At 55.2% G+C, this 24,734-nt stretch overlaps 1 protein-coding gene across 1 annotated transcript; it reads left to right on the forward strand.

Annotated features, from left to right (window-relative positions):
* The first annotated feature begins 5,407 nt into the window (after positions 1–5,407).
* LOC138372001 (peptidyl-prolyl cis-trans isomerase-like) lies at positions 5,408–24,532 on the forward strand. Its single transcript, XM_069337049.1, has 3 exons — positions 5,408–5,790; positions 19,333–19,518; positions 19,627–24,532. Exons 1-3 carry the CDS (start codon positions 5,674–5,676, stop codon positions 20,137–20,139), a joined length of 816 nt encoding a protein of 271 aa, XP_069193150.1. The 5' UTR covers positions 5,408–5,673; the 3' UTR covers positions 20,140–24,532.
* The last annotated feature ends 202 nt before the right edge of the window (positions 24,533–24,734 follow it).

Genomic DNA, 24,734 nt, shown 5'->3' on the forward strand with positions numbered 1-24,734 from the left:
TCTTCGGATTGGCTTTGCGGAGGATGTAGAGGCGCTTGGGGCCTTTCCTGGTCTGGTGCCTTGGTCTCGGTTGCTCATGCGTCGTCTGCACTTTTGAAGCTGTTTGCACCAATCCTGCGGGATGCGCTGTCACGATTTTTCGCATCTCGCCTGTCAACAGGTGGTGCTCGCTTCCTCCTTGGAATCCGCTTGGGCCCTGGCTCTTAGATTGTTTTCACCCTTGTGTCCTTTGCTGTTTGTGGCCTCTGCAGTCGAGTAGTATAGGCTGGTGGCTTCTTCCAGTTGCTGCCCGATGTCTGATTTGTTGGTTCTCCAGGGTTCTCATATTGGCTCTTCCCAGAGGGGTCATGCCAGGGCTCGCGGTTCCGCTCGTTGGGGTGGGCCACAGTTGCCGGTTTCGGAGCTGGTGCCGCCTTCGGTCCTGGCTGCACTTGGTCGGCGTGGTGCTCGCTCAGCAGGTAGGTCAGGTTCTCGTAAGGGGCATCAGCTCTTTCGCAGTTCACCCCATTGATGGGGCGATGGGGGGGAGGCTTGCTCTGTTTGCTCATGCCTGGTCTCAGATTCGTATGATTTTCGGGTTGTTTCTCACGGCCTGTGGAAGCATTGGGTGGCCCCTCCTTCTTCGGGGGATTGGGGCTGGCAGGGCAGGCCTCTTCTCCTGCGCTCTGTCAGGTTGTCTTGGAGTGGGTGCACTTGGTCGTGGTCGAAACGATCACGTCTCTCAGATGGGTTTCCCGACTGTTTCCAGTTCAGAAACTGGACTGTGTGAAACTGTGGTTCATTCTGGACTTGTACCTTCTCAATCCCTGGGTTTCTTGTCCCTCGTTTCAGATGACCACTCTGTCCCAGGTCCGGCTTCTGTTGGAGTCAGGCGCTTGGATGGTGTCCCTGGACCTCAATGATGCGTATTTGCACATCCCAATTTATCTGGGGTTCTGGGACTGGCTCGGTTTTGTTGTGGGGGGCCAGAGTTACCGCTTTTGTTGTGCAACGTTCGGGTTGACCTGGCACCTCGTGTGTTCACACGCCTTACCTGGGTCATGGTGGCCCGTCTGCATCTGTTAGGTGTTCGGGTTCTGGCCTACCTTGGTGACTGGCTGGTTTGGGCTCCATGTCAGTCCGTGTGTCAGCTCGCCAGGGATTTATTTATTTCCGAGCTCGCCTGGTTCTGGTTCCAGGTGAATTGGAGGAAGTCCCATTTGGTTCCCTCTCAGGTTTGGTCTTGGCTGGGTCTTGTGTGGGGACGCTCTGACTGCTTCCTTCTCTTCCTCTGGCGGATCTGCTTCATCTGCGTTCTAGCCTTTGTCTGTTCCTGAGGGGGGCTCGGGTCACACGGCGGTTACTCGAGGGTTTGTGCGGGGAAGCCTGAACTTTGCCGTGATAGTTTACCCACCAGGACGGGTTTGGCTTCGTTGGCTCTTCTGGTTCCTTCGGGAGCGTCTCTTCCGCCTCTCTTGCGACCACTCAGTTCTGCCTCCTGAGGCTTTGCATCGGTTGCTGTGTTGCCAGCTTCCTCTAAGGGTTTTTCGGGGTACAGTGCCTTGGCTTTTCCCGAGCCCTCACTCGATGTGTTCACAGACATATCATCTCCTGGCTGGGGCTTTGTGACCTGTGCTCACCAAGCTGGCCAAGAATGATGGGGTCTGTCCTTCTGTCGGGCTCACAGCATGGTGCGGGAGTTCGCGGCTGTGTGGATGTCACTTCGGGTCGCTTGTGGGTCGACGATCCGGCTCCATTTGGACTGTTTCCCGGTGGTTCATTGCCTGAACTGCGAGAATTCGATGCGGTCCTTGGCTCTTTGGGGCTGGTCACTTTGGGTGACTCATCTGCTGAGTTCTCAGGGTTTGGCTCTCCTGGCAGTTCACGTTTGGGGGGTCCAATGTCATGGCGGACGGCCTGTCCCGCTTTTTTCCCCTTTCAACGGAGTGGACAGTCGACACAGAGTCATTCAGTTGGCTCTGCCTCCGGTGGTGGACCTCTTCGCGTTGGCGTGGCGCCCTTCCTCGACTGCGAGCCGTCGGCGTTGATGCTTTTCAGCAGGACTGGGCAAGGTGGGGTTACCTGAACCTTTCCCCCCCCCCCCCCGGTTCATCTGTTGCTCCAGGTCCTGGCTCGCTGGGAATCTTACCAGGGTTGAGTTGTCCTGGCTCCTTGGTGGCCTGCCCAGCCTTGGTTTCAGGTGCTGCTTGCTCAGTGTTTGAACCCGAGGATCTTCCTGCAGCTCTGCCTCTTTCAGCAGATTGATCCAACCCGTTATAAAGTTAGTTCGTTCTTCTCCTCGAGTCTTCGCTTCTGGATTTTCTGACTCAAGTCTATCAAAACTTGTATGATGTGCAGGTGGCTTTGTTGTTGGTCTCCCACCTGCGTGCTTCGACTAGGCGGCAGTATGAAGTTTCCTGGCGGTCATTTCGGTTTTTCCTCTCACTGCGTAGGTGTACTTCGGTCTCTGATAGGGTTGTTTTGTCCATCCTTTCGTTGTTGTTTCCAGGATTGTCATCTTGTGCCAAATACTGTCCCCTCATATTGTGCGGCAGTGACGGAGTCGCTCCAACTTGCGTTTGGTATTGATGTTACATCTGCTCCGTTCCGCAAGCTGTCTCGTATGTTGTTTCACCACTGGACTGCTCATGCGCCACCTGAGCCGTCCTGGTCTTTGGAACGGGTGCTCTCTTTTCTCTCTTCTCCTCAGTTTGTTGTGGCCCCTTAAGTTCAGGACTGTTTTTCTAAGGCTCTTATCCTGTAGGCATTGGCCTCTGGGAGGTCGGGTTGGGGAGCTTCATGCTCTCCTCCAGCGCAGGGGTTTCTGCTCTTTTGGTCCTGGTAGTAGGTTTGTTCTGTTGCAGTCGTCTCTTTTTCTGGCGAAGAATGAGTCTGCTGCTTTCCAAAGGGGTCCTTGGGTTGTTGATGCTTGGATGGTCAGGCCGGGGCTGCATCATGTGTTGTGTCTGGTTGCGGCTCTCTACCGTTATTTGCGTGCCAAGGCTGTGGTGGCTGGGGATGTGCTTAGGGTTGACCCAGTTTCCCTTCTTTCCTGTTCCCGGGCTCGGGGCTCCCAGGTCGTCCGCAGGGTTAAGTCTAGCCAGCTTGCAGTCTATCCTCGTGCCCACGACATTCGTAAGTTTGCTGCACTGGCTGCCGTCTTTGGTAACATGTCTTGGGTTGATATTCGGACATAAGGTTGTTTGTGGTCGGACAGGGTTCTGGCTGCTCGCTACCTGGTCAAAGTCCCTGGATCTAGTAGGGCCTGTGCTGCTTTGGGTTGGCGGTTGCAGCCAGTTATCTCAAGTTTCGAATTGAGGAGTGAGGACTGACCGCCGCCCGGGTAAGTCCCTGTTTTTCCTTGTCTTTGGGTAGTTAGCTCCAGGGAGCCGACGGGGCGCCCCACAGAAAACCAGCGTTGAATGTAATGAATACTGGAGTGAACGATATGGAGGAAAATGTAGAATAGAAAAAGTGAAGAACAGAGGTGCCATAGGCACAATCAGAGAATACTATAAACATCAGAGGTCCGCGGTTGTTCAACGTCCTACCACCGAACATCAGAAATATTGCCGGAACAACGGTGGACATCTTCAAGAGAAAACTAGATTGTTTTCTTCGAGGAGTGCCGGACCAACCGGGCTGTGATGGGTATGTGGGCCTGCGGGCCGCTCCAAGCAACAGCCTAGTGGACCAAACTCACAAGTCAAGCCTGGCCTCGGGCCAGGCTTGGGGAGTAGAAGAACTCCCAGAATCCCATCAAGCAGGTATCACCATTTTCTGGGCGAGTCCCAGAGGCTCCCCGGTATCCCTCCCTCCAGTCGGCGGTGTTTTTCGCGAGTTTTGAAATCCAACCTAAGAACTGCAGGTTGGATCGCCGGCGTGAGGGTCTGGGGCTCTCCCTTCCCCCTCCCGGGGAGGGATTACATAGACAGTGGCGCGACAACGTGATGACGTTATGCTCGTTTGCTAATTTTCGTTTGGGGAGTTCTGTCCACTCGTTCAGCTTTTGGTAGCAATATTTTCACCAGAATAAGGGTTTGTTTTAGGGTGCCTACCTTTCTGGGTGCCAGACCCGGTCAATGGCAGACATGGAATGCTCCCACCCACACAGGGGTTTCATTAGGCCAGTGCTCCTCACGCCTGTCTGAGGGGGGCCAGGTTCTTGCTCGTGGTCCCCGATAGGCAAGAACTCCATGCACATTGACTGATGCCAGAAAGCTAATATATCCATATCAGCCTGGATATCTGCGGGAGCCTCCGGGACTCACCCAGAAAATGACGTTTCATTACGTTCAGCGCTGGGTTTTTGCTCTAATACCTGAAACATTGTTATTAATAAAGTCAACTGTCATCTTGGTGTTTCTCTACACTGTGGTCAGTGTTCACTACACCCATGTCAACTGTCATCTTAGTGACAGACTGACTACAGGTGTAGTTTCAGTTTCCTGGTGCTTCATTATAGTCCAGTTACTTTACTCAGAGCCTGATGCTTCATTATAGTCCAGTTACTTTACTCAGAGCCTGATGCTTCATTATAGTCCAGTTACTTTACTCAGAGCCTGATGCTTCATTATAGTCCAGTTACTTTACTCAGAGCCTGATGCTTCATTATAGTCCAGTTACTTTACTCAGAGCCTGATGCTTCATTATAGTCCAGTTACTTTACTCAGAGCCTGATGCTTCATTATAGTCCAGTTACTTTACTCAGAGCCCAATGCTTCATTATAGTCCAGTTACTTTACTCAGAGCCTGATGCTTCATTATAGTCCAGTTACTTTACTCAGAGCCTGATGCTTCATTATAGTCCAGTTACTTTACTCAGAGCCTGATGCAACATTATAGTCCAGTTACTTTACTCAGAGCCTGATGCAACATTATAGTCCAGTTACTTCACTCAGAGCCTGATGCTTCTTTATAGTCCAGTTACTTTACTCAGAGCCTGATGCTTCATTATAGTCCAGTTACTTTACTCACAGCCTGATGCTTCATTATAGTCCAGTTACTTTACTCAGAGCCTGATGCAACATTATAGTCCAGTTACTTTACTCAGAGCCTGATGCAACATTATAGTCCAGTTGCTTCACTCAGAGCCTGATGCTTCATTATAGTCCAGTTACTTTAGTCAGAGCCTGATGCTTCATTATAGTTCAGGTTCCACCATTAATGTTTGTGTTGGTAATGACAGGTGCAGGAGACCATCAGGGAGGCCCTGGAGATGATGACCACAGAGACAGGTGCCACAGCTGACCCTGTACACCTGGGAGACTCAGCCTCCACCATTAATGTTTGTGTTGGTAATGACAGGTGCAGGAGACCATCAGGGAGGCCCTGGAGATGTTGACCACAGAGACAGGTGCCACAGCTGACCCCGTACACCTGGGAGACTCAGCCTCCGCCATTAATGTTTGTGTTGGTAATGACAGGTGCAGGAGACCATCAGGGAGGCCCTGGAGATGACGACCACAGAGACAGGTGCCGCAGCTGACCCCGTACACCTGGGAGACTCAGCCTCCACCATTAATGTTTGTGTTGGTAATGACAGGTGCAGGAGACCATCAGGGCGGCCCTGGAGATGACGACCACAGAGACAGGTGCCGCAGCTGACCCCGTACACCTGGGAGACTCAGCCTCCACCATTAATGTTTGTGTTGGTAATGACAGGTGCAGGAGACCATCAGGGAGGCCCTGGAGATGATGACCACAGAGACAGGTGCCACAGCTGACCCCGTACACCTGGGAGACTCAGCCTCCAGCATCATGAATAAAGTTCAGGAAATCACTGGAGAGATCCCCCAGAAGCAATTAACAGTAAGTTTTTTATTTTCTCTCATAGGTCATATCACAAGATATTGAGTTGGGTTTTGAGGAGAGGAAGCCTGTTCCTAGGTTTATCGAGATTCCCCAAGTTCTACTACTGACTTTCCTTAACATACAATCTAAAATAGTTGTCTAACTCCTGGATAAATATATTCTGGTAAGTGAACCGACATCAGATGAAAGGAAACATGGGAACCATTTCTGTCTTGCGTGATGATTAAGCCTGTGATCCTCCATTGAACCCGGGATCCTGGCCCCCCCCCCCCCTCACAGAGGCGCAGCGAGTGGGTGACACTCCACCAACCTACCGGGAAAGCATCCAGGAGGACAGTGAAAATAAACAGACCACTGCTGGCTTCGAAGAGACTGATGCCTTGAAACTGCCAACAAACTTCTAAACAATGCCAGCAACCACCTGCCAGTAGAGGGAGACTGGAGCTACTGGCCCAGCACCAACCCCCTGCCAGTAGAGGGGGCTGGAGCTACAGGTTCAGCACAAACCCCCTGCCAGTTGAGGGGGCTGGAGCTACAGGTCCAGCACTAACCCCCTGCCAGTAGAGGGGGGCTGCAGCTACAGGTCCAGCACCAACCCCCTGCCAGTAAAGGTGGGCTAGAGCTACAGGTGCAGCACCATCCCCCTGCTAGTAGAGGGGGCTGGAGCTACAGGTCCAGCACCAACCCCCTGCCTGTAGAGGGGGCTGGAACTACAGGTCCAGCACCAATCCCCTGCCAGTAGAGGGGGGCTGGAGCTATAGGTCCAACACCAACCCCCCTGCCAGTAGAGGGGGCCTGGAGCTACAGGTCCAGCACCAACCCCCTGCCTGTAGAGGGGGCTGGAACTACAGGTCCAGCACCAACCCCCTGCCAGTAGAGGGGGGCTGGAGCTACAGGTCCAGAACCAACCCCTTGCCAGTCGAGAGGTGCTGGGGCTACAGTTCCAGCGCCTACCTCCTGCCAGGAGAAGGGGCCTGAATCTACAGGTTCAGCACCAACCCCTCCTGCCAGTAGAGGAGGGGCTGGAGCTACATGTCCAGCAGCAACCCCCTGCCAGTAGAGGGGGGGTTCGAGCTACAGGTTCAGCACCATCCCCCTGCCTGTAGAGGGGGGCTGGAGCTACAGGTCCAGCACCAATACCCTGCCATTAGAGGTGGGGGGGGGTGGCTGGAGCTACAGGTCCAGCACCAACTCCCTGCCTGTAGAGGGGGGCTGGAGCTACAGGTCCAGCACCAACTCCCTGCCTGTAGAGGGGGGCGGGAGCTACAGGTCCAGCACCAATACCCTGCCATTAGAGGTGGGGGGGGGGGGTGGCTGGAGCTACAGGTCCAGCACCATCCCTCTGCCAGTAGAGGGGGGCTGGAGCTACAGGTCCAGCACCAATCCCCTGCCAGCAGACGGGGGGGAGGGGGGGGGGGGGTTGAAGCCACAGGTTCAGCACCAACCCCCTGCCAGTAGAGGGGGGCTGGAGCTATAGGTCCAGCACCAACCCCCTTGCCAGTAGTGGGGCGCTGGAGCTACAGGTCCAGCACCAACCCCCTGCCTGTAGAGGGGGGCTGGAGCTACAGGTCCAGCACCAATACCCTGCCATTAGAGGTGGGGGGGGGTGGCTGGAGCTACAGGTCCAGCACCATCCCTCTGCCAGTAGAGGGGGGCTGAAGCTACAGGTCCAGCACCAATCCCCTGCCAGTAGAGGGGGGGGGGGCTGGAGCTACAGGTCCAGCACCAAACCCCTGTCATTAGATGGGGGCTGGAGCTACATGTCCAGCACCAATTCCCCTGCCAGTAGAGGTAGGCTGGAGCTACAGGTCCAGCACCAACCCCCCTGCCAGGAAAAGGGGCCTGGAGCTATAGGTCCAGCACCAATTCCCCTGCCAGTAGAGGTAGGCTGGAGCTACAGGTCCAGCACCAACCCCCCTGCCAGGAAAAGGGGGCTGGAGCTACAGGTCCAGCACCAACCCCCTTCTAGTAGAGAGGGGCGGGAGCTTCAGGTCCAGCACCAACCCTCAGCCAGGAGAAGGGGGCTAGAGCTACAGGTCCAGCACTAACCCCCTGTCAGTAGAGGTGGGCTGGAGCCACAGGTCCAGAAGCAACCCCCTGCCAGTAGAGGGAGGGGCTAGAGCTACAGGTCCAGCACTAACCCCCTGTCAGTAGAGGGGGGCTGGAGGTACAGGTCCAGAAGCAACCCCCTGCCAGTAGAGGGGGGCTGGAGCTACAGGTCCAGCTCTAATCCCCCTGCCAGTAGAGGGGGGGGGGCTGGAGCAACAGGTCCAACACCAACCCCCTGCCAGTAGAGGGGGGGGCTGGAGCTACAGGTTCAGGACCAAACCCCTGTCAGTAGAGGGGGGCTGGAACTACAGGTCTAGAACCAACCCTCTTGCCAGTAGAGGGGGGGGGCTGGAGCTACAGGTCCAGTACCAACTCCTTGCCAGTAGAGGGGGGTTGGAGCTACAGGTCCAGCACGAACTCCTGGCCACTAGAGGGTGGCTGGAGCTACAGGTCCAGCACCAACCCCCTGCCAGTAGAGTGGGGCTGGAGCTACAGGTGCAGCACCAACCCCCTGCCAGTAGAGGGGGGCTGGAGCTACAGGTGCAGCACCAACCCCCTGCCAGTAGAGTGGGGCTGGAGCTACAGGTCCAGCACCAACCCCCTGCCAGTAGAGGGGGGCTGGAGCTACAGGTTCAGCACCAACCCCCTGACAGTAGAGGGGGGCTGGAGCTACAGGTCCAGCACCAACCCTCTTGCCAGTAGAGGGGGGGGTGGGCTGGAGCTACAGGTCCAGTACCAACTCCTTGCCAGTAGAGGGTGGCTGGAGCTACAGGTCCAGCACCATCATCCCTGCCAGTAGAGGGGGGCTGGAGCTACAGGTCCAGCACCATCCCCCTGCCAGTAGAGGGGGGCTGGAACTACAGGTCGAGCAAAAGCCTCTGCCAGTAGAGGCGGGCTGGAGCTACAGGTCCATCAACACTCCCTGCCAGTAGAGGGGGGCTGGAGCTTCAAGTCCAGCACCAACCCCCTGCCAGTTGAGGGGGGCTTGAGCTACAGGTCTAGTACCATCCCCTTGCCAGTAGAGGGGGGCTGGAGCTACAGGTCCAGGACCAACCCCCCCTGCCAGTAGAGGGGGCCTGGAGCTACAGGTCCAGCACCAACCCCCTGCCAGTAGAGGGGGGATGGAGCTACAGGTCCAGGACCAACCCCCTGCCAGTAGTTTGGGGCTGGAGCTACAGGTCCAGAACCAGCCCCCTGCCAGTAGAGGGGGGCTGGAGCTACAGGTCCAGCACCAACCCCCTGCCAGTAGAGGGGGGCTTGAGCTTCAGGTCCAGCACCAATCCAACGTTGCCAGTAGAGGGGGGGCTGGAGCTACAGGTCCAGTACCAACTCCTTGCCAGTAGAGGGGGGCTGGAGCTACAGGTCCAGGACCAACCCCCCTTCCAGTAGAGGGGGGCTTGAGCTTCAGGTCCAGCACCAATCCCACGTTGCCAGTAGAGGGGGGGCTGGAGCTACAGGTCCAGTACCAACTCCTTGCCAGTAGAGGGGGGCTGGAGCTACAGGTCCAGCACCAACCCCCTGCCAGTAGAGCTGGGCTAGAGCTACAGGTCCAGAATCAACCCCCTGCCAGTAGAGGGGGGCTTGAGCTTCAGGTCCGGCACCAAGTCCCTGCCAGTAGAAGGGGGCTGGAGCTACAGGTCCAGGAGCAATCCCCCTTCCAGTAGAAAGGGGCTGGAGCTACAAGTCCAGCACCAACTCCCTGCCAGTAGAGAGGGAACTGGAGCTACAGGTCCAGCACCATCCCCCCTGCCAGTAGAGAGGGGCGGGCTGGAGCTACAGGTCCAGCACCAACCCCCTTCCAGTAGAGGGGGTCTGGAGCTACAGGTCCAGCACCAACCCCCTTCCAGTAGAGGGGGGCTGGAGCTACAGGTCCAGCACTAACCCCCTGCCAGTAGAAGGTGGGCTGGAGATACAGGTCCAGTACCAACCCCCTGCCAGTAGAGGGGGCTGGAGCTACAGGTCCAGCACCATTTTCCCTGCCAGTAGAGAGGGAGCTGGAGCTACAGGTCCAGCACCAACGCCGTGCCAGTAGAGGGGACTGGAGCTACAGGTCCAGCACCAATCCCTTCTGCCTGTTGAGGGGGGCTGAAGCTACAGGTCCAGTACTATCCCCTTGCCAGTAGAGGGGGACTGGAGCTACAGGTTCAGCACCATTTTCCCTGCCAGTAGAAAGGGGGCTGGAGCTACAGGTCCATCAACAACCCCCTGCCAGTAGAGGGGGGGGATGTTGGAGCTACAGGTTCAGCACCAACACCCCCTGCCAGTAGAGGGGGGGGGGGATGTTGGAGCTACAGGTTCAGCACCAACCCCCCCTGCCAGTAGAGGGGGGCTGGAGCTACAGGTCCAGCACCAACCCCCTGCCAGTAGAGGGGGGCTGGAGCTACAGGTCCAGCACCAACCCCACGTTGCCAGTAGAGGGGGGCTGGAACTACAGGTCCAGAACCAATCCTCTTGCCAGTAGAGGGGGGGGGGGCTGGAGCTACAGGTCCAGTACCAACTCCTTGCTAGTAGAGGGTGGCTGGAGCTACAGGTCCAGCACCATCCGCCCTGCCAGTAGAGAAGGAATGGAGCTACAAGTCCAGCACCAACCCCCCTGCCAGTAGAGGGGGGCTGGAGCTACAAGTCCAGCTCCAGCCTCCCTGCCAGTAGAGGGGGGCTGGAACTACAGGTCCAGCAAAAACCTCTGCCAGTAGAGGGGGGCTGGAGCTGCAGGTCCATCAGCACCCCCTGTCAGGAGAGGCTGGCTGGAGCTACAGGTCCAGCACCAACCCCCTGCCAGTAGAGGGGGGCTGGAGCTACAGGTCCAGCACCAACCCCCCTGCCAGTAGAGAGGGGCGGGCTGGAGCTACAGGTCCGGCACGAACCCCCTTCCAGTAGAGGGGGGCTGGAGCTACAGGTCCAGCACCAACCCCCTGCCAGTAGAGGGGGGCTGGAGCTACAGGTCCAGCACCAACCCCCCTGCCAGTAGAGAGGGGCGGGCTGGAGCTACAGGTCCGGCACGAACCCCCTTCCAGTAGAGGGGGGCTGCAGCTACAGGTCCAGCACCAATCCCACGTTGCCAGTAGAGGGGAGCTGGAACTACAGGTCCAGAACCAATCCTCTTGCCAGTAGAGGGGGGGGGGGGGTGGAGCTACAGGTCCAGTACCAACTCCTTGCCAGTAGAGGGGGGCTGGAGCTACAGGCCCATCAGCACCCCCTGTCAGGAGAGGCTGGCTGGAGCTACAGGTCCAGCACCAACCCCCTGCCAGTAGAGGGGGGCTGGAGCTACAGGTCGAGAACCAACCCCCCTGCCAGTAGAGAGGGGCGGGCTGGAGCTACAGGTCCGGCACGAACCCCCTTCCAGTAGAGGGGGGCTGGAGCTACAGGTCCAGCACCAACCCCCTGCCAGTAGAGGGGGGCTGCAGCTACAGGTCCAGCACCAATCCCACGTTGCCAGTAGAGGGGAGCTGGAACTACAGGTCCAGAACCAATCCTCTTGCCAGTAGAGGGGGGGCTGGAGCTACAGGTCCAGTACCAACTCCTTGCCAGTAGAGGGGGGGGCTGGAGCTACAGGTCCAGCACCAACCCCCTACCAGTAGAGCGGGGCTGTAGTTACAGGTCCAGAATCAACCCCCTGCCAGTAGAGGGCGGCTTGAGCTTCAGGTCCAACACCAAGCCCCTGCCAGTAGATGGGGGCTAGAGCTACAGATCCAGGAGCAATCCCACTTCCAGTAGAAAGGGGCTGGAGCTACAAGTCCAGCACCAACTCCCTGCCAGTAGAGGGGGGCTGGAGCTACAGGTCCAGCACCATTTTCCCTGCCAGTAGAGAGGGAGCTGGAGCTACAGGTCCAGCACCAACGCCGTGCCAGTAGAGGGGGCTGGAGCTACAGGTCCAGCACCAATCCCCTCTGCCTGTTGAGGGGGGCTGAAGCTACAGGTCCAGTACTATCCCCTTGACAGTAGAGGGGGGCTGGAGCTACAGGTCCAGCACCATTTTCCCTGCCAGTAGAGAGGGGGCTGGAGCTACAGGTCCATCAACACCCCCCTACCAGTAAAGGGGGGGGGGGGTTGGAGCTACAGGTTCAGCACCAACCCCCCCTGCCAGTAGAGGGGGGCTGGAGCTACAGGTCCAGCACCAACCCCCTGCCAGTAGAGGGGGGCTGGAGCTACAGGTCCAGCACCAACCCACTGCCAGTAGAGGGGGGCTGGAGCTACAGGTCCAGAACCAATCCTCTTGCCAGTAGAGGGGGGGCTAGAGCTACAGGTCCAGTACCAACTCCTTGCCAGTATAGGGCGGCTGGAGCTACAGGTCCAGTACCAACTCCTTGCCAGTAGAGGGTGGCTGGAGCTACAGGTCCAGCACCATCCGCCCTGCCAGTAGAGGGGGACTGGAGCTACAGGTCCATCAACACACCCCTGCCAGTAGAGAAGGAATGGAGCTACAAGTCCAGCACCATCCGCCCTGCCAGTAGAGGGGGGCTGGAGCTACAGGTTCACCATGAACCCCCCTGCCAGTAGAAGGGGGGCTGGAGCTACAGGTCCAGCACCAATCCCCACTGCCAGTTGAGGGGGGCTTGAGCTACAGGTCTAGTACCATCCCCTTGCCAGAAGAGGGGGGCTGGAGCTACAGGTCCAGCACCAATCCCCCCTGCTAGTTGAGGGGGGCTTGAGCTACAGGTCTAGTACCATCCCCTTGCCAGTAGAGGGGGGCTGGAGCTACAGGTCCAGCACCATCCCCCTTGCCAGTAGATTGGGGCTTGAGCTACAGGTCCATCTCGACCCCCCCTGCCAGTAGAGGGGGACTGGAGCTTCAGGTCCAGCATCAACCCCGTACCAGTAGAGGGGGACTGGAGCTACAGGTCCAGCACCAACCCCCTGACAGTAGAGGGGGCCTAGAAATACAGGTCCAGCACCAACCCCATGCCAGTAGAGGGGGGCTGGAGCTACATGTCCAGGACCAACCCCCCTTCCAGTAGAAAGGAGCTGGAGCTACAGGTCCAGCACCAAGCCCCTGCCAGTAGAAGGGGGCTGGAGCTACAGGTCCAGGAGCAATCCCTCTTCTAGTAGAAAGGGGCTGGAGCTACAAGTCCAGCACCAACTCCCTGCCAGTAGAGAGGGAGCTGGAGCTACAGGTCCGGCACGAACCCCCTTCCAGTAGAGGGGGGTTGGAGCTACAGGTCCAGCACCAACCCCCTGCCAGTAGGGGTGGCTGGAGCTATAAGTCCAGCACCAACTCCCTGCCAGTAGCGAGGGAGCTGGAGCTACAGGTCCGGCACGAACCCCCTTCCAGTAGAGGGGGGCTGCAGCTACAGGTCCAGCACCAATCCCACGTTGCCAGTAGAGGGGAGCTGGAACTACAGGTCTAGAACCAATCCTCTTGCCAGTAGAGGGGGGGGGGGGTGGAGCTACAGGTCCAGTACCAACTCTTTGCCAGTAGAGGGGGGCTGGAGCTACAGGTCCATCAGCACCCCCTGTCAGGAGAGGCTGGCTGGAGCTACAGGTCCAGCACCAACCCCCTGCCAGTAGAGGGGGGCTGGAGCTACAGGTCGAGAACCAACCCCCTGCCAGTAGAGGGGGGCTGGAGCTTCAGGTGCAGCACCAACCGCCTGCCAGTAGAGGGGGGCTGCAGCTACAGGTCCAGCACCAATCCCACGTTGCCAGTAGAGGGGAGCTGGAACTACAGGTCCAGAACCAATCCTCTTGCCAGTAGAGGGGGGGCTGGAGCTACAGGTCCAGTACCAACTCCTTGCCCTTGCCAGTAGAGGGGGGGGGGGGGGCTGGAGCTACAGGTCCAGCACCAACTCCTGGCCACTAGAGGGTGGCTAGAGCTACAGGTCGAGCACCATCCCCCCCTGCCAGTAGAGGGGGGCTGGAACTACAGGTCCAGCAAAAACCTCTGCCAGTAGAAGGGGGCTGGAGCTACAGGTCCAGCACCAACCCCCTGCTAGTAGAGGGGGGGGGGGCTGGAGCTATATTCGTTTGCCTTGTTCGGGTAGAATGTAGACACAGTAGTCGCTTCTGTATATATTTATTGAGTGAGGCAAACAGGTATATAACTATTCAGCCGAGGTCCTTCTACTCTGAGTCTGTGAGGAGTACTGAGGCTGCTGGGAGCATGGCTTGATGCTCCTCTGTCTGGCATGACGTCAGAGGCCTACTTGCCTGTGATTGGTTACATTTCAACTGACATAGAATTTGAGTATATCAGGTGTTATACTCAAATAACCAAGGGGGGCTGGAGCTACAGGTCCAGGACCAACCCCCCTTCCAGTAGAAAGGAGCTGGAGCTACAGGTCCAGCACCAACCCCCTACCAGTAGAGCGGGGCTGTAGTTACAGGTCCAGAATCAACCCCCTGCCAGTAGAGGGCGGCTTGAGCTTCAGGTCCAACACCAAGCCCCTGCCAGTAGATGGGGGCTAGAGCTACAGATCCAGGAGCAATCCCACTTCCAGTAGAAAGGGGCTGGAGCTACAAGTCCAGCACCAACTCCCTGCCAGTAGAGAGGGAACTGGAGCTACATTTCCAGCACCAACCCCCCTGCCAGTAGAGAGGGGGGGGGCTGGAGCTACAGGTCCAGCACCAACCCCCTTCCAGTAGAGGGGGTCTGGAGCTACAGGTCCAACACCATCCCCCCCCCTGCCAGTAGAAGGGGGCTGGAGCTACAGGTCCAGCACTAACCCCCTGCCAGTAGAGGGGGGCTGGAGCTACAGGTCCAGCACCATTTTCCCTGCCAGTAGAGAGGGAGCTGGAGCTACAGGTCCAGCACCAACGCCGTGCCAGTAGAGGGGGCTGGAGCTACAGGTCCAGCACCAATCCCCTCTGCCTGTTGAGGGGGGCTGAAGCTACAGGTCCAGTACTATCCCCTTGACAGTAGAGGGGGGCTGGAGCTACAGGTCCAGCACCATTTTCCCTGCCAGTAGAGAGGGGGCTGGAGCTACAGGTCCATCAACACCCCCCTACCAGTAAAGGGGGGGGGTTGGAGCTACAGGTTCAGCACCAACCCCCCCTGCCAATAGAGGGGGGCTGGAGCTACAGGTCCAGCACCAACCCCCTGCCAGTAGAGGGGGGCTGGAGCTACAGGTCCATCACCAACCCACTGCCAGTAGAGGGGGGCTGGAGCTACAGGTCCAGAACCAATCCTCTTGCCAGTAGAGGGGGGGCTAGAGCTACAGGTCCAGTACCAACTCCTTGCCAGTATAGGGCGGCTGGAGCTACAGGTCCAGTACCAACTCCTTGCCAGTAGAGGGTGGCTGGAGCTACAGGTCCAGCACCATCCGCCCTGCCAGTAGAGGGGGACTGGAGCTACAGGTCCATCAACCCACCCCTGCCAGTAGAGAAGGAATGGAGCTACAAGTCCAGCACCATCCGCCCTGCCAGTAGAGGGGGGCTGGAGCTACAGGTTCACCATCAACCCCCCTGCCAGTAGAAGGGGGGCTGGAGCTACAGGTCCAGCACCAATCCCCACTGCCAGTTGAGGGGGGCTTGAGCTACAGGTCTAGTACCATCCCCTTGCCAGAAGAGGGGGGCTGGAGCTACAGGTCCAGCACCAATCCCCCCTGCCAGTTGAGGGGGGCTTGAGCTACAGGTCTAGTACCATCCCCTTGCCAGTAGAGGGGGGCTGGAGCTACAGGTCCAGCACCATCCCCCTTGCCAGTAGATTGGGGCTTGAGCTACAGGTCCATCTCGACCCCCCCTGCCAGTAGAGGGGGACTGGAGCTACAGGTCCAGCATCAACCCCGTACCAGTAGAGGGGGACTGGAGCTACAGGTCCAGCACCAACCCCCTGACAGTAGAGGGGGGCTGGAGCTACATGTCCAGGACCAACCCCCCTTCCAGTAGAAAGGAGCTGGAGCTACAGGTCCAGCACCAACCCCCTGCCAGTAGAGGGGGGCTGGAGCTACAGGTCCAGAATCAACCCCCTGCCAGTAGAGGGCGGCTTGAGCTTCAGGTCCAGCACCAAGCCCCTGCCAGTAGAAGGGGGCTGGAGCTACAGGTCCAGGAGCAATCCCTCTTCTAGTAGAAAGGGGCTGGAGCTACAAGTCCAGCACCAACTCCCTGCCAGTAGAGAGGGAGCTGGAGCTATAGGTCCGGCACGAACCCCCTTCCAGTAGAGGGGAGGGGCTGGAGCTACAGGTTCACCACCAACCCCTTGCCAGTAGAGGGGCGCTGGAGCTACAGGTCCAGCAACCCCTCCGGAGCCGGTCAGCCGAGTGGTCAGCACGCTGGACTGATCCTGGGTTCGATCCCAGGCGCCGGCGAGAAACAATGTGCAGAGTTTCTTTCCCCCTATGCCCCTGTTACCTAGCAGTAAAATAGGTACCTGGGTGTTAGTCAGCTGTCATGGGCTGCTTCCTGGGGGTGGAGGCCTGGTCGAGGACCGGGCCGCTGGGACACTAAAAAAAAGACCCAAAATCATCTCCAGATAACCTCAAGATAACCCCCTCCTGCCAGTAGAAGGGGGGGCTGGAGCTACAGGTCCAGCACCAACCCCCTGCCAGTAGAGGGAGGCTGGACGTACAGGTCTAGTACCATCCCCTTGCCAGTAGATTGGGGCTTGAGTTACAGGTCCATCTCGACCCCCCCCCCCTGCCAGTTGAGGGCGGGCTGGAGCTACAGGTCCAGCATCAACCCCGTACCAGTAGAGGGGGACTGGAGCTACAAGTCCAGCACCAACCCCCTGCCAGTAGAGGGGGCCTAGAAATACAGGTCCAGCTCCAACCCCTCTTCCAGTAGAAAGGGGCTGGAGCTACAAGTCCAGCACCAACCCCCCTTCCAGTAGAGGGGGCCTGGAGCTACAGGTCCAGCACCAACCCCCTTCCAGTAGAGGGGGCCTGGAGCTACAGGTCCAGCACCAACCCCCTGCCAGTAGAGGGGGGCTGGAGCTACAGGTCCAGGACCAACGCCCCTTCCAGTAGAAAGGAGCTGGAGCTACAGGTCCAGCACCAACCCCGTGCCAGTAGAGCGGGGCTGGAGTTATGGGTCCAGAATCAACCCCCTGCCAGTAGAGGGCGGCTTGAGCTTCAGGTCCATCACCAAGCCCCTGCCAGTAAAAGGGGGCTAGAGCTACAGATCCAGGAGCAATCCCCCTTCCAGTACAATGGGGCTGGAGCTACAGGTCCAGCACCAACCCCCTGCCAGTAGAGGTGGGATGGAGCTACATTGAAATTGAAATTGAAATTGAAATAAGTTTATTGAGGTAAAATACACACAAAGGGATGAGGTAGCTCAAGCTATTCTCACCCCGTTCAGTACAACGTGTTAATATATACATATACACACATCACAAATAAACATATTACCAAACATTCTGAGAGGTAAAAATATACATTTCCTCCCTCACAAGGAGTATGGTATCAGACGTACACACAAATACTTTTATGACCTAGGTATACTGTATAGACAATTTGCAAGACAATGGAGCTACAGGTCCAGTACTAACCCCCTGCCAGTAGAGTGGGGCTGGAGCTACTGGTCCAGCACCAACCCCCTGCCAGTAGAAAGGGGCTGGAGCTACAGGTCCAGTACCAACCCCCTGCCAGTAGAGGGGGGCTGGAGCTACAGGTCCATGACCAACCCCCATTCCAGTAGAGAGGGGCTGGAGCTACAGGTCCAGCACCAACCCCCTGCCAGTAGAGGGGGGCAGGAGCTACAGGTCCAGCACCAACCCCCTGCCAGTAGAGGGGGGCTGGAGCTTCAGGTTCAGCACCAACACCCTGCCAGTAGAGGGGGCCTGGAGCTACAGGTCCAGCACCAACCCCCTTCCAGTAGAGGGGGGGATGGAGCTACAGGTCCAGCACCAACCCCCTGCCAGTCGACGTGGGCTGGAGCTACAGGTCCAGCACCAATCCCCTGCCAGTAGAGGGGGGCTGGAGCAACAGGTCCAGCACTAACCCCCTGCTAGTAGAGGGGGGCTGTAGCTACAGGTCCAGCACCAACCCCCTGCCAGTAGAGGGGGGCTGGAGCTTCAGGTCCAGCACCAACCCCCCTGCCAGTAGAGGGGGAGCTGGAGCTACATGTCCAGGACCAACCCCCCCTTCCAGTAGAAAGGAGCTGGAGCTACAGGTCCAGCACCAACCCCCTGCCAGTAGAGGGGGGCTGGAGCTACAGGTCCAGAATCAACCCCCTGCCAGTAGAGGGGGGCTGGAGCAACAGGTCCAGCACCAACCCCCCTGCCAGTAGAGGGGGGGCTGGAGCTACATGTCCAGGACCAACTCCCCTTCCAGTAGAAAGGAGCTGGAGCTACAGGTCCAGCACCAACCCCCTGCCAGTAGAGGGGGGCTGGAGCTACAGGTCCGGCACGAACCCCCTTCCAGTAGAGGGGAGGGGCTGGAGCTACAGGTCCAGCACCAACCCCCTGGCAGTAGGGTGGGGCTGGAGCTACAGGTCCAGCACCAACTCCCTGCCAGTAGAGGGGGGCTTCAGCTACAGGTTCACCACCAACCCCTTGCCAGTAGAGGGGCGCTGGAGCTAGAGGTCCAGCACCATCCTCCCTGCCAGTAGAGAGGGGGCTGGAGCTACAGGTCCAGCACCAACCCCCTGCCAGTAGAGGGGGTCTGGAGCTACAGGTCCAGCACCTACCCCCCTGTCAGTAGAGGGGGGCTGGATCTACATGTCCAGCATAATGGGGCTGACACTAACCACAGGTGATAATGGGACTGACACTGACCACAGGTGATAATGGGGCTGACACTGTCCACAGGTGATAATGGGGCTGACACTGTCCACAGGTGATAATGGGGGTGACACTGACCACAGGTGATAATGGGGGTGACACTGACTACAGGTGATAATGGGACTGACACTGACCACAGGTGATAATGGGGCTGACACTGTCCACAGGTGATAATGGGGCTGACACTGTCCACAGGTGATAATGGGGCTGACACTGACCACAGGTGATAATGGGGCTGACACTGACCACAGGTGATAATGGGGCTGACACTGTCCACAGGTGATAATGGGGCTGACTCTGACCACAGGTGATAATGGGGCTGACACTGACCACAGGTGATAATGGGGCTGACACTGACCACAGGTGATAATGGGGCTGACACTGACCACAGGTGATAATGGGGCTGACACTGACCACATGTGATAATGAGGCTGACACTGACCACAGGTGATAATGGGGCTGACACTGACCACAGGTGATAATGGGGCTGACACTGTCCACAGGTGATAATGGGGCTGACACTGTCCACAGGTGATAATGGGGCTGACACTGACCACAGGTGATAATGGGGCTGACACTGACCACAGGTGATAATGGGGCTGACACTGTCCACAGGTGATAATGGGGCTGACTCTGACCACAGGTGATAATGGGGCTGACACTGACCACAGGTGATAATGGGGCTGACACTGACCACAGGTGATAATGGGGCTGACACTGACCACAGGTGATAATGGGGCTGACACTGACCACAGGTGATAATGAGGCTGACACTGACCACAGGTGATAATGGGGCTGACACTGACCACAGGTGATAATGGGGCTGACACTGTCCACAGGTTGAGGACCTCCGCAGGATGAGGGAGCCCGTCAAGAGGCTGGTGGAGGCTGGCCGGGTGTTGGCCGTCCAGGAAGACCAAGATGGCCGCCGCTCCGCCAGGATAACTCTACAAGACGGACAGCTGTACCTCCACCCACTCCTGCGTCAGCCCACGCCCGCCCACGCCCACGCCCACACCCTCCAGGTTACTTTATTACACCCACTTTTCTTACTGACATTACTGAGTTATGGTAACTAATATGATAACATTTTGTTATACAGTTATCAGTATGATTTATTTCATTTCCTGCAGGAGAGTGAGGTTGTGGGCGTGCTGGAGCCCTCCTGCACCCTGGCGTTCCTTGACCTCGGGTGGGCGGGGTCAACAAGAGGGCGGGTCACCATCCGGCTGACCCCTGACACTCCGCTGGCCAGACAGTTTGTGTTGTTGTGTACGGGCCAGCGGGGCCACACCTACCGCAACACTAAACTGTTGTGGGTGGAGTGCAAGGGTGAGCCAGGGGAGTGTGTGGCGGGCGGAGACTACGAGAGTAATGATGGTAAGGGAGGAGCCCCACTGCTGCCTGACCTCCAGGGGCAGTACCGGGAGTCAGGCCGGGCAGGAGCTGTGTGGGCCTTGTGGGGGCCGGGGGGTCCCTGGTGTGCCCAGTTCGGCATCGTCACCAGGGACCTCCCGGATGGTGTCCAGTGGCCAGATGTCTTCGGTGATGTGGTGAGCGGCCTGGATGTGGTGAGGGCAGCAGTCAACCACAGTGACATTACGGAGGTGACTGTGGTGGACTGTGGTGTTGTGCTGCCACTCTAGTTAACTGTACCACCACCATCACTACTGTGGTGTTGTGCTGCCACTCTAGTTCACTGTACCACCACTACTGTGGTGTTGTGCTGCCACTCTAGTTCACTGTACCACCACTACTGTGGTGTTGTGCTGCCACTCTAGTTCACTGTACCATCACCATCACTACTGTGGTGTTGTGCTGCCACTCTAGTTCACTGTACCATCACCATCACTACTGTGGTAGTGTGCTGCCACTCTAGTTCACTGTACCATCACTGCTGTGGTGTTGTGCTGCCACTCTAGTTCACTGTACCACCACTACTGTGGTGTTGTGCTGCCACTCTAGTTCACTGTACCATCACCATCACTACTGTGGTGTTGTGCTGCCACTCTAGTTCACTGTACCATCACCATCACTACTGTGGTGTTGTGCTGCCACTCTAGTTCACTGTACCACCACCATCACTACTGTGGTGTTGTGCTGCCACTCTAGTTCACTGTACCATCACTACTGTGGTGTTGTGCTGCCACTCTAGTTCACTGTACCATCACTACTGTGGTGTTGTGCTGCCACTCTAGTTCACTGTACCACCACTACTGTGGTGTTGTGCTGCCACTCTAGTTCACTGTACCATCACCATCACTACTGTGGTGTTGTGCTGCCACTCTAGTTCACTGTACCATCACCATCACTACTGTGGTGTTGTGCTGCCACTCTAGTTCACTGTACCACCACCATCACTACTGTGGTGTTGTGCTGCCACTCTAGTTCACTGTACCATCACCATCACTACTGTGGTGTTGTGCTGCCACTCTAGTTCACTGTACCACCACCATCACTACTGTGGTGTTGTGCTGCCACTCTAGTTCACTGTACCACCACCATCACTACTGTGGTGTTGTGCTGCCACTCTAGTTCACTGTACCACCACCATCACTACTGTGGTGTTGTGCTGCCACTCTAGTTCACTGTACCATCACTACTGTGGTGTTGTGCTGCCACTATAGTTCACTGTACCATCACTACTGTGGTGTTGTGCTGCCACTCTAGTTCACTGTACCATCACTACTGTGGTGTTGTGCTGCCACTCTAGTTCACTGTACCATCACTACTGTGGTGTTGTGCTGCCACTCTAGTTCACTGTACCATCACTACTGTGGTGTTGTGCTGCCACTCGAGTTCACTGTACCACCATCACTACTGTGGTGTTGTGCTGCCACTCTAGTTCACTGTACCACCACCGTCACTACTGTGGTGTTGTGCTGCCACTCTAGTTCACTGTACCACCACCATCACTACTGTGGTGTTGTGCTGCCACTCTAGTTCACTGTACCACCACCATCACTACTGTGGTGTTGTGCTGCCACTCTAGTTCACTGTACCTCCACTATTGTGGTGTTGTGCTGCCACTCTAGTTCACTGTACCACCACTATCACTACTGTGGTGGTGTGCTGCCACTCTAGTTCACTGTACCTCCACTATTGTGGTGTTGTGCTGCCACCCTAGTTCACTGTACCACCACTATCACTACTGTGGTGTTGTGCTGCCACTCTAGTTCACTGTACCACCACCATCACTACTGTGGTGTTGTGCTGCCACTCTAGTTCACTGTACCACCACCATCACTACTGTGGTGTTGTGCTGCCACTCTAGTTCACTGTACCACCACTATTGTGGTGTTGTGCTGCCACTCTAGTTCACTGTACCACTACCATCACCATCACTTCAGCATCACCATGGACTGCGTGTTTTGATGATAATGTAACTTAAGGACAGACCTTTATCACTATACCTGGTTGATACCTGGTTGATGGGGTTCTGGGAGTTCTTCTACTCCCCAAGCCCGGCCCGAGGCCAGGCTTGACTTGTGAGAGTTTGGTCCACCAGGCTGTTGCTTGGAGCGGCCCGCAGGCCCACATACCCACCACAGCCCGGTTGGTCCGGCACTCCTTGGGGGAATAAATCTAGTTTCCTCTTGAAGATGTCCACGGTTGTTCCGGCAATATTTCTTATGCTTGCTGGGAGGACGTTGAACAACCGCGGACCTCTGATGTTTATACAGTGTTCTCTGATTGTGCCTATGGCACCTCTGCTCTTCACTGGTTCTATTCTACATTTTCTTCCATATCGTTTACTCCAGTACGTTGTTATTTTACTGTGTAGATTTGGTACTTGGCCCTCCAGTATCTTCCAGGTGTATATTATTTGATATCTCTCTCGTCTTCTTTCTAGTGAGTACATTTGGAGGGCTTTGAGACGATCCCAATAATTTAGGTGCTTTATTGCATCTATGCGTGCCACATAGATGCATATATCATCATATATCATCATAATACCATCACTATATCATCATAACTTCACTATCTTTGGTATTTAACACTTTGGTATTTATACTTTGGTATTTATACTTTGGTATCATATACTTGACAATGACGGCTGTATCACCATCAATGCTATATCTTCTCAGTACTGTAACCTCCTTACATTCACTGTTATATCACTATCATTGCTACAATACCACTACCGCACCATCACTACTATATCACTACCACTACTATACTACCATCACTTCACTATCACTGCTATTTCACTATCACTCAGGTGTGTTGTGATATTACCATACTGGACCATGGTGTGTTGTGATATTACCATACTGGTCCATGGTGTGTTGTGATATTACCATACTGGACCATGGTGTGTTGTGATATTACCATACTGGACCATGGTGTGTTGTGATATTACCATACTGGACCATGGTGTGTTGTGATATTACCATACTGGACCATGGTGTGTTGTGATATTACCATACTGGTCCATGGTGTGTTGTGATATTACCATTCTGGACCACGGTGTGTTGTGATATTACCATACTGGACCATGGTGTGTTGTGATATTACCATACTGGTCCATGGTGTGTTGTGATATTACCATACTGGACCACGGTGTGTTGTGATATTACCATACTGGACCACGGTGTGTTGTGATATTACCGTACTGGTCCATGGTGTGTTGTGATATTACCATACTGGTCCATGGTGTGTTGTGATATTACCATATGGGTGTGAGGTGGTGTTATGACCACACATACACCAGTATGATCATACTGTAGCTGGTGTATGATGTGCTCAAACTGTATAGTGATATCTTGGCTGATTAGCCTAGTATCACAAATATTAATTGATGTAGTTATTCTGTTTTCGACAACACACTAGTATTTAATGTGTATTGCCAATGTATTCCACATATATCTATTTATATTATATATCTGTATTATATGTCCTTGCCATGTATTTGTGGATATATATTAGAAATCTAGTGAATAGCAGTAGCCTAATGTCATGTAGCTTGAAAAACATCCGTATATGCTTATATTATAGATTGCTACATAATGCTGTATAGGAAATATTATGTAAACTATGATGGAAAATGTATAAATTTAGGTCTCGGATGTATTACTGTCATGTATACTGTGTAATTTCCCTTTCATTATTGTTCATTACATTGTTCTCTAACATTAAATTATATTTTGGCACTGTGAGATGTATACCACATAGACATGGTTTTGATACACATGTATATATATATATATATATATACTCTATATTGTATTCATGTATACTTATGTATAATGGCTGGCTGGCAGACGTCTTGAAATCCTCCCTTAACCCCTCCTCCCCTCTCCCGCCAGTGTTACCATGTCTTTCTTTGTTCACATATTTTTATATCATAGTATAATCTTTAATGTACTGAATTATTGATATGTATTATTATATAAAGTTGTGTATTATAGTCTTTATTTTGTTGATATATGAATTAGAAGTTCTTGATCGAGATATGTCTGTATATGAGCTTGAGATATTTGAAAGAGAGGAGTCAGCTGACTCATAGAGGTGGATACAGTGTCGCTCCCGGCCAGCATGGCTCTGGGCGGTCACTCTTTGATTTTCTCAGTCGAGCGCATGTGTTGCCGCTACGGTCCGGGTTTTGTGACCTTATTTGTGTCATTTGACTGCTGGGATGTTTGTCATGTTGCAGTAATGTATACCATGGATCAATTCTACCATTGTGCATCCTTTATACCAGGTGATAGGTGCTGTTATATGTCTTAGTGAGGTGGGTACCTGAGGATCTTAAGTGATGCCATTGTGCTGTATATGATATTGATTCCTCATACCTCATTTGTTAAAGGTTGTGACACCACCACCACCACCCTGTATTGGTATTAGCAGCATAATAGGCGCTAGTGTCCCACTGCGCCACGATAGAGCCTGGCGTCAGCTAGTGCTGATTGTATGCAGTTTTGAGACCTGTTGATGATCATGCCCAGCTTTGAGAAGCTGGATAAATCATTGAGTGTGAGTTTATAGATTGTATTCATTTTTTTGGTATGTTAATGCCCAGTAAACTGGATTATTTTTTGTTAGCCTTTCACTCCCCTAGACACTTATTGATATTTGGCCAGGCTATGTTTTACATTGATGCTGTAGGTTACTCCCTCTTAACACACACACACACATATATATATATATATATATATATTGTGACGATAATCTCCTTCAAGAGATTGAGCCTGCTCTTCCCTCCATAATTACGTCTTCACAATTATATAAAAAGACTATG

The sequence above is a fragment of the Procambarus clarkii genome, chromosome 37 (assembly GCF_040958095.1).
Source record: "Procambarus clarkii isolate CNS0578487 chromosome 37, FALCON_Pclarkii_2.0, whole genome shotgun sequence".
NCBI lineage: Eukaryota > Metazoa > Arthropoda > Malacostraca > Decapoda > Cambaridae > Procambarus > Procambarus clarkii.

Bases quoted from the DNA above. Each gene is read 5' to 3' on its own strand.
- LOC138372001 (XM_069337049.1), top strand. From the start codon at position 5,674: ATGATGACCACAGAGACAGGTGCCACAGCTGACCCCGTACACCTGGGA. The intron at 5,791-19,332 runs GTAAGTTTTTTA...CACTGTCCACAG, and splicing joins TCCCCCAGAAGCAATTAACA to GTTGAGGACCTCCGCAGGAT. The intron at 19,519-19,626 runs GTTACTTTATTA...CATTTCCTGCAG, and splicing joins CCCACGCCCACACCCTCCAG to GAGAGTGAGGTTGTGGGCGT.